The 16,458-nt window shown below is 42.5% G+C and overlaps 1 protein-coding gene across 1 annotated transcript in view; it reads right to left on the reverse strand.

Annotated features, from left to right (window-relative positions):
• LOC138262289 (putative defense protein 3) overlaps window positions 1-16,458 on the reverse strand; it is an 84,953-nt gene that overhangs the window by 19,009 nt on the left and 49,486 nt on the right. The window contains exon 4 of the mRNA XM_069212192.1: window positions 726-790. Within this exon, the coding sequence (XP_069068293.1) occupies window positions 726-790 (65 nt within the window). The remainder of the gene's footprint in view (window positions 1-725; window positions 791-16,458) is intronic.

Here is a 16,458-nt window from a genome sequence, read left to right on the forward strand (position 1 = left end):
CACTGCATTAAGATCAATGATACTTGAAAAATACTCTAAGATGGCAACCCTACTAGAATTGACTTTCAGTTGCTGCATGTTTTGTTGTCCTTCCTCATTGTTTACTATGCACATTTGGGCCCATATTTAAAAAAAATTGTGGCGCATTTGCGTCATTTTTTGACACAAAAGCGGCGCAAACGTACAAAATACAATTGTATTTTGTAAGTTTGTGCCACTTTTGCGTCAAAAAGCAGCGCAAATGCAGCGCTAAAAACGTATAAATATGGGCTTTGGTGTTTTGTTTAAATACAATGAGTTTTTGTTCCTCCTATACTGTGAACAAGGCTACGGCTGAAACGTATTGGGAAAGGACCATCTGCTTTTGATTAAACCTGCATTCTGCATTCTAACCCTGGGTGTTTGAGAAGTCCTTTACTAGTGTGGGGAACTGTGAGGTGAATATTTATAGGCTGCAGGAGCCCCTCTTGGACCCCTCTCATGTTTAAGCGCCCTACGTAACTCTGGGCAAAGAAGCAGTGCTATATATATTTATATATATATATATATATATATACACACACAAATATAAATATATATACATATATATATATATGTATATATATGTACGTACACACACACACACATATATATACACATAAGACACAAGAAACAAATTATTGACAGTATCCATGTATCTAGGTATAACTTTCACATTGAAACAATGTATTTAGAAATGTGCTTACCAATTGGAAGAGGAGCAGATTTTATGTCAAGCCAATATTCATTGTGATTTATTGCAACAGTTGACCTGTGAAAACGACAAACATAGTATAAACTCAATTTTAATGTTGATGCTTAGAAGCTATTAATGGAGAAGCAGGTGATGACGGAACTAGCTTATGATTGAATTAAAACCCAAGAAGGCGGGGCGTTACTGAATGACAGTTTCGGGTTACCTCTGGGGTGTTTACCTCTGGGGTGCACTCTTTAGCCCAGGTTGCTGGCTCGTGTACTCAGAAGGCATCTTAGTATATTTCATTAAACAGCTGACATGTTTTATTTTGTCAGTCTATGTTACGTATTTTCTCTGCTGAAATGAATTTTTTTTGCTAGATATGCTATATAATCAAACAAATTAATTGCATGTAAACTTGTCTCATTCATATGAAATGTGATTGTGTTGAAAACCTGACAGGATTATATTGTTCTGTGGGTCAATAAACCTATCTCTACTTGATAGATTTTTTTTTTCAGGTGTTGCTTTATAAATAAATACAGTGATGTAAATGAAAACACGGATACATGAGCCCCAGTTTTCTACCCTAATTTTGAGACTTTTGCCCAGATTTGCCAAACTTCATGCAGCTAAGCATGAAAATGTACACAGCTTCATTGCATGAACAGGACGAACTCGCACAGCTCCAATGGTGCTGGAACAATCTTTAGAGTTGGGATGCTGGCTAGCGCCATCACCTGACTCAAGTGCTTTGACTGTAATTTCCATGCCACTGATATATACTTTGAAATATTTGTACAGTAGGTAGTTTTTATTTATTTATATATTTTTTTGTTTTCAGATATTTTATTGTTTTCAAGAGAAAAAAGGTATGGTAATGAATCAACAGTACACTTCTGAAACGATACATAGTATAAGGAAAACATTTAAGAGCAAACCACAAATAGAAATCACATCAGGAATTAGTGTAATTAATACACAGTTTGATCGTTCGTAACAAAACAAGTACATGAGCTAAACTATAGACGAGTTGTGGTTCTTCATGAGGTCAAGATGATCAAAGTTATGTATCAGAAGCATGAAATGGTTTCTATGTAACAAGTAATGGCAGGGGGAAGAAATAAGAAAGGGAAAGAAGAGAGGCTTCCGTAAGAGTAGGTGTTAGAGATGGGGTCTTTGGTTGGCAGTCAGGTTACCCCCTGTCCAAGCAAGGACTCTCACTCTTGTCAGGCTAGGTCACACACAATCCAGATTATCGTGTGCCCAACCTCTGGTAGCTTAGCACTGAGCAGTCATGCGTAACTTAGAAGGCAATGTATAAAGTATTTGTGCAATAAATCATGCAATAGCACAGTGAAAACACAACACAAGGCACCACACAGGTTTTGAAAAATACACAATATTTATCTGATTAAATTAAGGTCAAAATGATCAATATTTGATAATCTCAAGTTGAAATATCACTTTTGTATCAATAGGAAGAGTCTTAAGTTCTTAAAAGCAACAATTGTCTCTTGCAAGCACAAACGACCGCACAAGGAGATGCATGGAAAACAAAGGGTGTGCGTCAGATTTCCAGGGGCACAAAGATGATGCGTTGATTCTTTTCCAGGCGGCAAGGGCTTTGCATCGAATTCCGGCACGCAGGCGTGGATCCTCTTTGTGATGCAGGGTCTTTTGATGCGCAGGGACGATGTGTAGAAATCCTGGGCGCGCAGGACAAAGTCTGAGAGGCTTCGTCGATCCGGTGGGTGATGTGTCGGGGTTTCTGTTGCATGGCAGGCACTGTGTTGATTCCTCCCACAGGAAGTCAGGCTGTGTCGTTCCGGCTCGGCGATGCGTTGATTCAGTGGGCTGTGCGTCGAAGTTTTGTCGATCTTCACTTGGGGAGTTGGGCTGTGTTGTTCTGGGTCGGTGATGCAGTGATTCTTTCACTGCGAGGCAGGCTATGCGTCGATTCCGGCAGGCTGTGCGTACATTTCTGCTGCACAAGGTATTTCTTTGCAGAGATGAAGTCTTTTTGGCCCTGAGACTTCAGGAACAGGAGGAAGCTCAATCCAAGCCCTTGGAGAGCACTTCTCAGCAGAGCCAGAGGCCAGCAAGGCAGCAAGGCAACAGCAAGGCAGCAATCCTTCTCAGAAAAGCAGTACAGGTGAGTCCTTCAGGCAGCCAGGCAGTTCCTCTTGGCAGGTTGCGGGTTCTGGGGCACAGTGTCTGTCCCAAGGAGTATCTTGAAGTGTCTAAATTGGTAGGGTCAGACAAAGAGTGGTTTTGAAGTGCACAAGGTCCCCTTTCAGTGCAACCCTATCTGCCACGGTCCCAGTAGGGGGCTTGGCAGTCCATTGTGTGAGGGCAGGCCACTGTCCTTTGAAATGTAGGTATCAGGCCCTCTACCCTTCCAGCCCAGGAAGACCCATTCAGTATGTAGAAGTGGCAGGTGTGACTGAGCATCCCGGGTTTGTGGTTGTCAGGGTGAAATGCACAAGGAAGCTGTCAACCAGCCCAGCCCAGACGTGGACTGGAGACAGCCTGTAAGGCACAGAAGGATTAAAGTGCAGAGAAATGCTCACGTTCTAAAAGTGATATTTCTAAAATACTAATATAAAATCCAACCTCACCAGTAAGCAGGATTTAGTATTACCATTCTTGTCATACTAAATATAACCTGTTTACCCCTTTCTGATCAGGATCCACGACTCAAACAGTATATGAGGGTAGCCCTAATGTTAGCCTATGAAAGCAGCAGGCCTCACAGCAGTGGAAAACTAATTTAGGAGTTTTCCACTACCAGGACATATAAAACACACAGGTAGATGTCCTGCCTTTTACCTACACAGCACCCTTCCCTAGGGGTTACCTAGGGCCTACCTTAGGGGTGCCTTATATGTAGAAAAAGGGGAGTTTAATGCTTGGCAAGTACTTTTAAATGCCAAGTAGAAGTGGCAGTGCAATTGCACAAACGGGCCTTACAATGGCAGGCCTGAGGCATGGTTAAGGGGCTACTTATGTGGCTATTAATCAGTGCTGCAGGCATCTAGTAGCACTTAATTTATAGCCCCTGGGCACATTTAGTGCACTTTACTAGGGACTTACAAGTAAATTAAATATGACAATTGGGTATGAGCCAATGTTACCATGTTTTAAGGGAGAGAGCATATGCACTTTAGCACTGGTTAGCAGTGGTGAAGTGCGCAGAGTCCTAAAATCAGCAAAAACAGTGTACAAAAGTGGAGGGAGGCAGGCAAAAAGTTGGGGGTGACCACCCTAAGGCTGTCAGGTCTAACAGTAGGGTAAGAGGATAGGTAGAGGGGAAGAGAAAGAAGAAGAGGCTACACTAGTCAGGTCAGCAAGATTAGCAGCACTTCCAGTCACTAGCCTGTAGTCTTTAGTCATATACACCTCTGGGATACTGTGGTCTTCTCCTTTCACCTGTACCCCAGCAAAAGTGCATCTTGTTAACATTACATAATGCCCTAAATATGCAGTCAGAGAAGAGAACAGTAAACACACCCCTCCATGTTAAAGAATCAGCAGCGAATTGTCACACAGATACTTGTGATGAGAGAGTTTGTACTTGGACAAACAATACCTGCTGCAGTGCTAACAAAAGCATCTCCCTTGTTTATTCTCCATCTAAACAACACCAAGGATTTATAGGGGGGCTGCAGCATCCCTGCATCCTTACTTCCAGCACCACTGTGCATCATGACCATATTTAGAAAGAGTGGCATGCCAATCATGTCTTTGGTTACCCATGAGCTAAAAAACTGATTTAGTTTTATCGCTAAGAATTGCGCATTGCCAAAATGGCAAATAAGGAGTGCATTGTGTGAGATGTGTACTCCAGCTACACAATGCAATACACATTTCAGTACAAGAACAAAAGTTCCAGGTTTAGGTGAGTAAAATGTGTAATTTTACAGAGATGACACGTTAGACTAAAATATTAAACAATACCCAGTCCTTCTCTGGTTTGCACTTATTTTGATTTCACTCTAAGATTTCACGCATAGCCAAGCCACACTGTTTTAAAAGATCTGACTTTGTGTGAAAACCTATGAGTGTGTGGGTTTTTTCCACCCCATTATACCGCCCTTACATACATAATACTTGAACTGGTGCTCCGCGATCAAAGCCATATTGGTTCTCAGTCACTTCAACTTTCCACACAATTGTTTACAATTACACAAAAATTGATCAACATTTCCTTTTTGCCAGCTTTGCACTGTGAAACGGTGGCATGCACTGTAAAAGCTCAGGCACTATCAAAGAGGAAACCTGAGTCTGAATGTATAAAACTGGCTGTGAAACCAAAATGGAACAGGACATCACTACCAGTTAGTGTGTTGATGTTATTTAATCATGAAAAGAGGACTGATGTGGGACTGTAAAGAAGCCTGAATGGACACAGCATGTGCTAGACTGCTTCTTGTACATAATTACAAACCCTGACAAACCCTACTCGCCATATTCTTCAGGATGTGATTTGGGGAACATGCAGAGTCAAATAATATTACCCCATACCAAAGGCTTGGCAATTGTGAGATTGGAAGATCATTGACTATACACTCGGTTTTCAGTAGTCAAAGTAGTCTCTAGTTTTCATTGTTCCCTATCTAGCTACTCTCCGGTATGTCCACAAACACCACACAAGAACCCTACAAAAATTATTATCCCAAGTATGGCCATATGCATTGTCTTACAATATCTGCTCTATTCTAACTGTCCCTCTCCCTAGTTCTTACAAACATAGGCGAGTCCAAGAAAGTGTTTGGACAAAATATATGGTTTAAGTTTAAAATATGGGAGAACATGAATATCGGAAATAAAATATTGTGATTCAAAAATATCGTGGTGCAGAATACACTTGTCAAGAATATTGTTCGCGTTGGTAAATGCTATCGTTTTCAACAATATTGTTGTTTTTAATATCGTTTTCAGTACTGAAGTTGTATAAAAAATATTTTTTGTATTTTAATGTGCTTTAGTTAATAGTTTTTAAATAAAGTTTGTAATTTTAAGTGATGTAGTATTTTTTAATGTTATCAGTACATTATAGAGTTATTGAGGTTTGTTGGGTTTGTAGGTGGATAGGGTGGGATGTTATGTAAATTAGAATTTTTTATATAATGGTAATTTGTTTTTATTGTTAATTAATGTTTAGTTTATTATTAGTTAAGTTTATTGTTTAAAGTTTATTTCATATTTTGAATTACAAATTATATTTTTATTTTAGTTTTACTATTGGTAATAATAAGTTATATTTCAGTGCAGGTTCTTGGGTTTGAAGGGGTATAGGATGTGAAGTTAATTAAGTCATAAGTAATTTAAAGTTACTGTCAATTAGCGCCTAATTTTCAATTAGTTATTTGATTGTTAATTATGTACATTTCTTATAATACATTTGTTTCTTTATGAAACCTTTTATCACAGAATACGAAACAAAGTTGCAACAATATAACAGTGGAGTTTCTTTCCACCTCCAAAGTCCAACGCTTTCTGCTGCAGATACTTAGACTGCGGTTGGAATAGTAAATCTAACTCTTCTGAATGCCGTTGCTTTCCCTACTGTTGCTTTGACTGAGGTGTAAACAGTAAATCTAAATCCTCCAAAAAACATTGCTTTCCCTACTGATGATTAGGCTGAAGTAGGAATACTAAATCTAACCCCTCCAAGGTCCAAAACATTTCACACTGTTGTTTAGACTGTAGTGGGAGCAGTAAATCTAACCCCTCCGAAATCTAACACTTTCCTACTATTGCACAGACTGGAGTGGGAATAACAACTCTCATCCCTCTGAATTCCAAGTTTCCCTACTGTTGTTTAGATTGTAGAGGGAATAGTAAATCTAAGCTTTCCGAAGTCCAAACCTTTTCTTAATATTGGTGAAATAGAATTATATAGTTATTAGTTTATTTTTTTATATTCAATATTATTTGTTTTTATTTTTTATTATTTTAATATTTATCATTTTTTGTTACATATTATTGAAATTAATATATTTTCTTATTGAATTGTTTAAATTTGTACATTTAAAATAGTGAAAATACATATAATAATGTAAAATAAACGTTTCATTATTTTCTCATATTGTATGTATATATATATATATATTTATATATATGTTTAGATAATATTAAATAATTAGTGGATTTCATTTACTTTACATTATATTAATTTTATATATTATATTTAAAATGTACTACTTTAAACTGTATATGCATTAAAAAAGCACGAAAGGGACTGCAGTACCCAGGGGGCATCGTGATTCTTCCCGCCAGGAGGTGGATGACCTGATTGGCTCCTGACTCTTTGTCAAGGTTCTTACCCTCCCGCAATGTGGGACACACGAAGACACACTCAGATGAAGCCCATGCCAAGTGCTTGTCTCTCCAAACCACTCAAAGCCAGGATAAGGCAGGGCAGAGCCAGTCCCCTTGACTTTGGTTTGATTTTTTTTTGTGTGTTTCATTAGCTCGATCTTCTTGTACTGCAATAAAGAGTCCAAATAAACACCGGCCATTCAAGGTATTATGACTGCCACACTTGCTTTTTTACCGCTAGCTTAACGGTTGAAGGGGTGGTATTATACCTTCTTGTCTCGATTGCATACGAATTGCTTACTATGAGAACAAAAGGAAAGCTGAGAATAGTCCCTGGGGGGCTTGGCTCAATAAAATCACCCCAAACAACCAAAGCATATGGCAACAAACTGTGGCCCTCATTCTGACCCTGGCGGTCTTTGACCGCCAGGGCGGAGGACCGCGGGAGCACCGCCGACAAGCCGGCGGTGCTCCAATGGGGATTCCGACCGCGGCGGTAAAGCCGCGGTCGGACCGGCACCACTGGCGGGGTCCCGCCAGTGTACCGCGGCCCCATTGAATCCTCCGCGGCGGCGCAGCTTGCTGCACCGCCGCGGGGATTCCGACCCCCCCTACCGCCATCCAGATCCCGGCGGTCGGACCGCCGAGATCCGGATGGCGGTAGGGGGGGTCGCGGGGCCCCTGGAGGCCCCTGCAGTGCCCATGCCACTGGCATGGGCATTGCAGGGGCCCCCGTAAGAGGGCCCCTACATGTATTTCACTGTCTGCTGCGCAGACAGTGAAATACGCGACGGGTGCAACTGCACCCGTCGCACAGCTTCCACTCCGCCGGCTCGATTCCGAGCCGGCTTCATCGTGGAAGCCTCTTTCCCGCTGGGCTGGCTGGCGGTCTGAAGGAGACCGCCCGCCAGCCCAGCGGGAAAGTCAGAATTACCGCCGCGGTCTTTCGACCGCGGAACGGTAACCTGACGGCGGGACTTTGGCGGGCGGCCTCCGCCGCCCGCCAAGGTCAGAATGAGGGCCTGTGTGTCTTGCGACATTGATTCTCTAATTGAAGAAGTCAAAAGCATGCTGAAAACCAGTGCCTCTAAAAAAAAGAAGAGCTTCAAAAGGGTGGAAGGTGTTGGATATCTTTAGGAGAAAACCAATTGTAAAACCAATCAGTACTGATCTGGACCCCATTCACACCCCACATCACTCCATGGAGCCAGCAACTGTATCTCCTCAGCTAATCATCTCCAATTCATCAGGTAGCGCTGGGGCAAGCCCAACCAAATTATTCCCAATGTTAAATGTTCAAACAGGTTTAAGATTCTTCAATCAGTGAACCCCGCAAATGACCAACTTCAGACCCATGCCGTGCCTCCCTCCAGTGTTTCCCTTACATCTGGATATAATCCGTCAACCATGGAAGATGCTCTTAGCCTCATTAAACTATTGAGGGATGAAGTCAATGATCTAAAATCAGTGATCTTTGACGTAAAGAGTACCCTTGCAAATAATATTGGGGGCAAAGAGCTCTTCTCTCACTGTGCCACCACCAGGGCTTGCAGGGTTTAAGACTTCTAGTCTGCACCTTGGCGGTATCACTGGTGAGCGGATGGCCTCCTCCATCAGGTCGAATGGTGCTGCAGGAGTCGTTGAGCACGACGGTATCCAGCCACGTACCAGCTATGGGCTGCCTCAGCCACTGATGAAGCATTCTGTGAAACACTTCCACAGAGTTCCATCTGATCAAAGGGCCACGATCTCCATTCCTTTCCAGCCCCCTTGTTCTGTGTAAAGGCCTGACACACACTTGGACAATACTATGGTCGTTCAACAAACATCCCATCAAGCTACTCCATGGTCCCCGGTCTCTATATGTCTAATGTTCCCAAGTTGCGACCTGGTGAACATGATGACAGTATGGCACTAAAAAGCAAGATTTTACATTAGATCAGAAATGTCCGGCACTGCTCATCAATCATTTATTCTGATATTGAGGGTGTGGGGTGTTTTTCACGGGGGGGTGGGCCTAAATTCTATTCAAACTGAGGCCCCCTGGTGGTGAGCCTGGGAGGAAAGAGGTCTCTGGTAGCACACCTTCAAGACCTGGTGTGGTTTCTAGCCCCAGAATTCTTTCCAGGTTTCTCCCAGATAGCGACAATGGTCTGACAGAGAATGACTGACTACACAACCTTATGTCCTCCAGGGTGGCAGAAAGGGTTCCGGTGTCAGACCATAACTTACTTACAGATCCCCCCTCAGGTATTTTGAGATTATTTCCACTGCTCCTGGAGAAGAGTCCTCCTTGCCTCATTTCACCACGCTTGAGACCCATGAAACCCTAGTGGGGGGGTCTGGTTCCCAAAACAAGTAATAGCTGGCCTGGACAACAGTTTCAATCTAGTATACAGCTTGTTAGCTGCATCACAGGGGGGATTGAATCTAAGCTGCTTGATCCTGAATGAGGAGACTACATTGACCCATTTCATATCTGTCTTTTTCAAGAAATGTGGGCAGTAGAAATGGTTCATAGGCAGGGGTTTACACCATTTTCTATTGAAGCTATTGCTTCCCCAGCAGGCAGGCCTTTGGGAGGTCTCATTGTATGGGTCAAACCATCTCTTGATTGTTTAATAAAGGTTGTCAGTACTAACTGTCCAGACCTCCGAGCGCTTAAACTGGTTCCTAAATCAGGGACACCCTATCTTCTGATCAATGTATATAATAGATCTAACCCCTTTAATAAATCCTCCCTAACCTTAAAATCCCTATCTGCTCTCTTAGGTGTCTATGGAAGTAACCTCCTTCTGGTTATTACAGGTGATTTTAATACTCCCTTTGAGCCCTATCCTCCCCCATACTAGAGTTGTTTAGGAAAGAAGGCGAATGTTGGGGAATTCCAGCCTATTCGGGACTTAGAAAATATACGAGGATGAGTTCTGCTGCTCTTCGGAGAGTAGACCTATCTGCAACCTACTGTATAAGAACGTGTAATGGACGCTCTATAGCCGATTTGGAGGCTAATCCAACCTTTAGAAGGGGGATTATAGAAGCACCATAGAATATGTATTACTGGGTGTTAGGGCCTAGAGTGAGTTGGTAGATATGGAGGTAGGTGATTGCCAGGAAAGCAATCATTTTCCTCTTGTTCTCACTTTGGAGAGGTCCCGATTGAAAGATCTTTCCCAGCTTAGGAACCCTACTCCTATTAAAACTGTTTTAAAGAATAATAGGCACAATGTAAGGTGGGTGGATAGTGGTAATGTGCAGCATATCCAGAAATATATTTATACAAGAACAACAAAGCAATGACAGCATTTATTGAGCAAGATTGCATGCCTTCCCAGGTACGTGCCATACATAGTGATTTGTTCTCTAGCCTGAAAAGCTTTTTTTGGAAAAGAGATCAAACCCCACAAAAAAACTACCAAACTGCATGATTGGTTTGACCACCACTGTAGAGTGGCTAAAATTAGTTTGATGAATGATCTTAAATGTAACATCAAGTCTGATATTGTTACTGTAAGAAAGGCCCATAGCAGGGTTATGAAAAAATCCATTAAGGCCAACTGGGAACCTGGGATATGGGAAGACATGCTGGAAGCAGCGAGAGGGAAGGATGACAGATTATTTTGGCACCTTGTGATGCACGGAGGACGTGGAGATTAAGCTCATCCTAGGTCCCATGTATCCACAGTGGAATGCGTAGAATACTTCACCACTCTCTATGCAGAGTTCAAATTCACTGACAATGAACAGGAGTTTAAAGTCCCCACTCAGGAAAGGGGAAGCAACCTTGTGGTCTTCACACTGAAAGAAACCCCTGATGTGCTTAACACACAAAAAGTGGGGAAGCCCCCTGGCCTCAATAGAATTAATGCTGATATGCTTTCATTGGAACCAATAATAAGGGGCCCTTATATCATTTTTTTATCTAATGCGATTGTGGCAGGTGTCCCTATACCAGCCTCCTGGAGAGGAGAGAAAATTATACCAATTTTCAAAAAGGGGAATAGGCAAGACCCAAGGAACTACCGCCCCATTAGTCTTATAAATAATGTTCTAAACAATTCACAGCAAGCAAATATTGAATAAGCTCTGAGAATGGATACAATCAAAAAATTCTGTTGCACCACCAGGCTGGGTTCAAGTCCAAAATAAGCATAGTGGAACAAATCATTTCCTTTCTGACCATAAAGTAAAATCAGTGGACGCTGAACGGGGATCATTATTTTTTTTTTTGCTTTAGTTGACCTGAGCACGGCATTTGACCTTGTTCCCACAGGCAAGTTTTAGGGAAATTTGGGTCCCACCTGGCCTACTATCCCTGATTCAACAACTGTATTCAGGGAATTTTGACAGGGTCCGATGGGGCCCTGATGGAGAAACAAGTGCTGACATTCCTATTCGCTGCGGTATCCACCAGGGATGTGTTCTGGCACCCACCCTATTTCTGCTATTCATTAATGGGTGTATTTCTAAATTTATGGATTGCCGGAATGACTCCCCAAAAATGGCAGGGTCCAAAGTGCAGAGTTTGCTTTTTGCTTACAATACTCTCCTCCTTTCTAAAACCTTGAATGGATTACATACTCTCTTGGGGAAGTTTGCTTTATTCTGTAGGGACCAGGGCCTAGAAATAAACAGTAATAAAACCGAGTTTATTATATTTAGTCACCTTAAGAGAATTAGAGGGAAAGTAATCGTGGAAGGCGCTAGACTGGAAAGGGTAGCTGAATGTGACTTCTTGGGTGTGAGACTTAGCGATTCCCACAACTTGCTGGCCCAGATTGAAAAAAGTGCCCTGATTCTTAAGCATAGAGCAGGGCCCTAATAGGGCAGCCTCATACCAGATCTCGCCAGTGGTAGAGATCTACAAGGTGAGTTATACGGGGCTGACTTGTGGGCTACGGTAACCTTGATCCACTAGACCTTGGCGAGAATTGTTTTATATAATTTTTGCTGAGATTACCGAAAAGCGCCCCTATTTTACCTCTTCAGGCTATATTTTAAACCTTAGTTAGATCTCTGATATTGCCTGCTTGAAGCCTATTCTTTATTGGACCAGACTGTGGTCCACAAAGGAATTCGACTGTGGCCCACTCAGGGAGATAGTTGCCCACTGCTTGGCATCCTCGATTCTCGGGGTTTCCCTTGTAAAAACTTGGTTGTTCAGACTTGGCCTGTTAGCTTATTGTTTGAATCCTTCTTCTATAGGGAAAAATGCCCAGGAAATAGTCAAATCAAACTACTGCAACACTGTTTTACGCAGTAGAATCGCGGCTGTACCATAAGGATGTCTGACCGATTCTTACATATTCTCCACATGTGACTTCCGGTTTGAAGAATTTTTGCACTATGTGAGCACTCCTTTTGCGAGATCCCTGTTTCTTAAGTTTAGGCTACGGGCCCTTCTGTTGGCCGCTTTTACCGATGTATGGAACAAAAATAGTGGCTCCTCAAATAATTGATGTCCTATGGGATGTCAGAGCGTTGAAAACTGTTTATTTGCAGCGCTTACGCAAAGCAGCGTGCTCACTGGATTGCTCCCCTTTGCAGGCTTTTTCGCATTGAAAACTAGCATGTAGCCTTAAGAATCTGTATGTCAGATAGTAGGTGTACCATTGTATATTCAGTTTCCAACTTTCTGCGCTCAATCTGGCACATCAGACTGAAAGCTGCCGGGGTGATTAAACCTTAGGTAGGCAATCCACTGAGGCTTTACATCCTTACAGCAATATATTTCTTGCACTTTATGCACATCAGTAATAGTTAGTGTTTTGTTGGAATCCCCAAATCTGATTGCATTTTTAGACTCCTGGATGACATAGTGGACCCTTCTATTGCTTTTTTTAGGCTGTTGTTAGAGGTTTTTGTCTATCTGGGACAAAAGTAGTTTGGGGATACTCCAGGATGCCTTTTTGAAAAAAATATAAATAATGTTTTTATCTGTCTTTTCGTGTATTGTCTTGCATGTCAGCTGATCACTGAATATGCCTTTGAATCGTTGAAATGCTAGAGCTTCTTAGGGTGCTCTCCAGTGGAGAAGTGTGGCTCAATGGTTAGCGCGGCAGACCCTGCTGCAGCAATCTTGCCTGGGACCAGGGTTCAATTCCTGCCTCGGCGGGTCTTGGGCTCAATTTCCTCAGACCTGATAATTCTTGCATCAGGTGCCTAATCTAATTCAGGGGTCCCACTCTGTAATTCTGGGCAATAGCTTCCTTAATCTCCACAAGGACCCCAACAGCGCTGGGATGCCTGGCTTCACATTGGAGGTTGCCCAGGAGTGGGCACCTCACAGGGGGGTTCCACAGCGGTATGTGTACAGTGCCTTGAGACCCTAATGGGTGAGTAGTGCACTATACAGTACGAAGTTTACAGTTTCCGTAATCTGTGGGTAGTATATTTGCCTTTAGAAGGGCCTTACTCCAGGCTGATTAATTGTGATTTGTATGTGTTTTGCATTGATACTGCTGAGATTTTGTCTTTTTTATAATGTTTTTACCTTATTTATTTGTGTTGTTGTATACTTTTATGGCCCTGTCGAGCCGAAATAAAGTTGCTGATTGGTTAGGAAAAACAATATTTTTATCTCTTTTGGAAGACATTACTGTACACAATACTTTTTTCGATATTTTTGTAATTTCCACTATAACTATAGGAACATCATATTGTGGTAAACTTTATTTTTGACACAATACTTCTGTCAATTATATTTAATTGAACCTTTCAAGAAGAAGAAAAGCAATACAGCTCATCATAGTATGTTATGGGAAAACACAACCGGTTGGCAGTCTCTAGAGACCTTCCCAAGGTGGTTGGTGTGTCTCCCTGTGGGTGAGAGATTCTCTTTATTGGTATCTCTTCCTGGGTCTTCATTGGTAGAGAAGAAGGGAAAAAAATGTTCTTATAGTCCCAAGGCTCCTACCCGAAGAGGATGCAGTGTCAGCCATCTTACCACAGTCCTAAGGTGAATGAACAGGAGCATGTTTTCAACATTCTACCATGAAAGCGCAAGACTGTATTGGCAAGGGAGTCCATCCAAATTGTATACCAGCCTCCAGTGGAAGAAGACTCCCTCTAACCATTATGTGGACAGACTGGCGATGGGTAGCAACTGGATTCCAATGAGAAGCACAAGCTGTGTAGCTTGTCCTCCTGAAGAAAACCTATGTCTCATGTAGAAGTGACATAAGAACGATCTCTAGGCCTAAAGAGCAGCAACACAGGATCCCTAGAAGCACTGAGAGGGACACCTTTGTTGTAGAATTCAATAGCCTCTCCTGTCCCTGGGGTGACCACAGTAGTAGTCAATCCAGGAAGAAAGCAGACTTCATTGCCCAGTAGTGTATGTGCCCACCTCGGTAAGCTGACTTTAGGAACCCATTTTGGCCAGGTGACCTGTACCACTGCTATTTATATAGTTCTTTTCAGTGAGGTCTATCATGGATCTGAGAATAATTCAGACCAGAGCTTCAGGTAGCGGATATAGCTAGCTAGAAGGCTACTTTTGCAGATCACTTCCATCTCCTGAAGACACCAGAGCCCAGTCTGTCACTATCCAGATGCCTGGCTTACCTTTCGATAACTCCTGATTTTCTGATGCTGAAGTATAGTGCAGGTTGGTGGAGACATTGTATCTTCTACCCGTCACCCGCTCATGGTAATTGGGCAGGCTGTATGGTGCGCACCAGGCAGACAGCAGTGCAATAGGTTCCCAGAATATAATTGGAAACATGGAACAATGGGAATTGGTCGCAGGTGAATGAACGGGAGCATGTTTTCAACATTCTACCATCAGAGTGCAAGGCTCTATTGGCAAGGGAGTGCATCCAAATTGTATACCAAGCTGCAGTGGAAGAAGACTCCCTCTAACCATTATGTGGACAGACTGGCGATGGGTAGCAACTGGATTCCAGTGAGTAACAGCTTGTAACACTGAATGTTGTGTCTAACAACCATTTCTACATAAAATCAACTCACACCCTAATAGCTGGTGCCCTATTTCAACCCTGGATATATGTAGTGTGCTTTGTCTTTGGGCTTGCAAGTCGGGTGCATGTATAGTATAATCTCTGTGAGGTCATATTTCAGCACAAGTTGGCTCACATTGCAGGTTAATATCAGTATGACTTCCCTCTTCTTACATGAGCCTCTGGGACTGCCTCTTAGAAACCCAAATCAGGTCACGCCTGTCGAGTTTCAGGCAACCTATTCAACACATGAGTCCTGCATGGAAATAAAAACATGCTGTGAACCCATTTCACCACACCATCGACCTGAAGATAGCTGACACCTTATAAGCATATCTTACTTGTGTGCAGTCCCATCCACACCCTGAAGTCATCTGTATCCTTCTCCCTTTGTGCTCTGACAATTGTTTTGGAAATCGTTAAAACGCCATTCATGAATTCTGAATCCTTTGACAGCCTCAGTCTTCTGAGGCTTTGTCCCTTTGTCATCTGACAATTGCTTCTCTGGAAATTGGTGAGGGCCCTCACACAGATTCTGCATTGCCTCCCTTGTAATGCTCATTTGTCTAGACAAGTTGATGCCTTTTTCTATCCTCCTTTGTGAAAACCAACAAAGGGACCTTGCAAAAATTATTTCTACTTTGACTGTCTGAGGTTATGATATATTAACTTGACCCCATGACTTCACTGTACCTGGCTTTCCACATGTGCTCCCACATTTAGATAATTTATGACCCCTTGGAGCCACTATTTTGCATTTGTCTGGACCAGTCTGTGTCTGTGAATAGTTCTCCCCCCCAAAGACATGTAAGAAACCTAGGATGCAGAAAGAATCCCTGGTGCTGTAGGAGACCTGTCTGGAGTGAAGAGAGGAGCTGTTCTTAGGACCTGAAGACAGGAGGAACTGCCCAGTGAAGTGAATCCTGCACAGTCCTCACCGCAAGGACATGAGTCATACAGGAGGCAGGACGACCTTGCTGATGACAACATAAATTAATACATCTTCAAGATGATTGAGGATACACCGGGGAATTTCTAGGTCAGATTGTGGTGAGCTTGAATCACACTGTCTTTCTTGCACCATCCCTGCTACTATAAGTGCAAATATCGCTCCATTTCCACACCTTGGGGGACAGGGGTGTTCCTTCTCTTGGCCATGAGATGAGGTTGGTTGCCCTAATTCAGATTGTGATGTAAAGATATACATGTCCCTAAATCTGCATCATAATTTCCCAGTGTTTACTGGAAACTAACGATTCCATGGGTGCACCACAACTAAAAAGGTTCACCCATGGCCACACAATCATGAGATATGGCTCCAAGAATTTAGCCTTTTTCACGCATCATAAATGCTTCTTGTTAACTTTCTTCCAGGCACCATACATATCTGATTAAACATATACTTTGGAGATCAGTTGTAGCAGTAAATAGTTTCCTTAAAAACTTTGTCTAGCA

The sequence above is a fragment of the Pleurodeles waltl genome, chromosome 2_1 (genome assembly GCF_031143425.1).
Source record: "Pleurodeles waltl isolate 20211129_DDA chromosome 2_1, aPleWal1.hap1.20221129, whole genome shotgun sequence".
Classification (NCBI taxonomy): Eukaryota; Metazoa; Chordata; class Amphibia; order Caudata; family Salamandridae; genus Pleurodeles; species Pleurodeles waltl.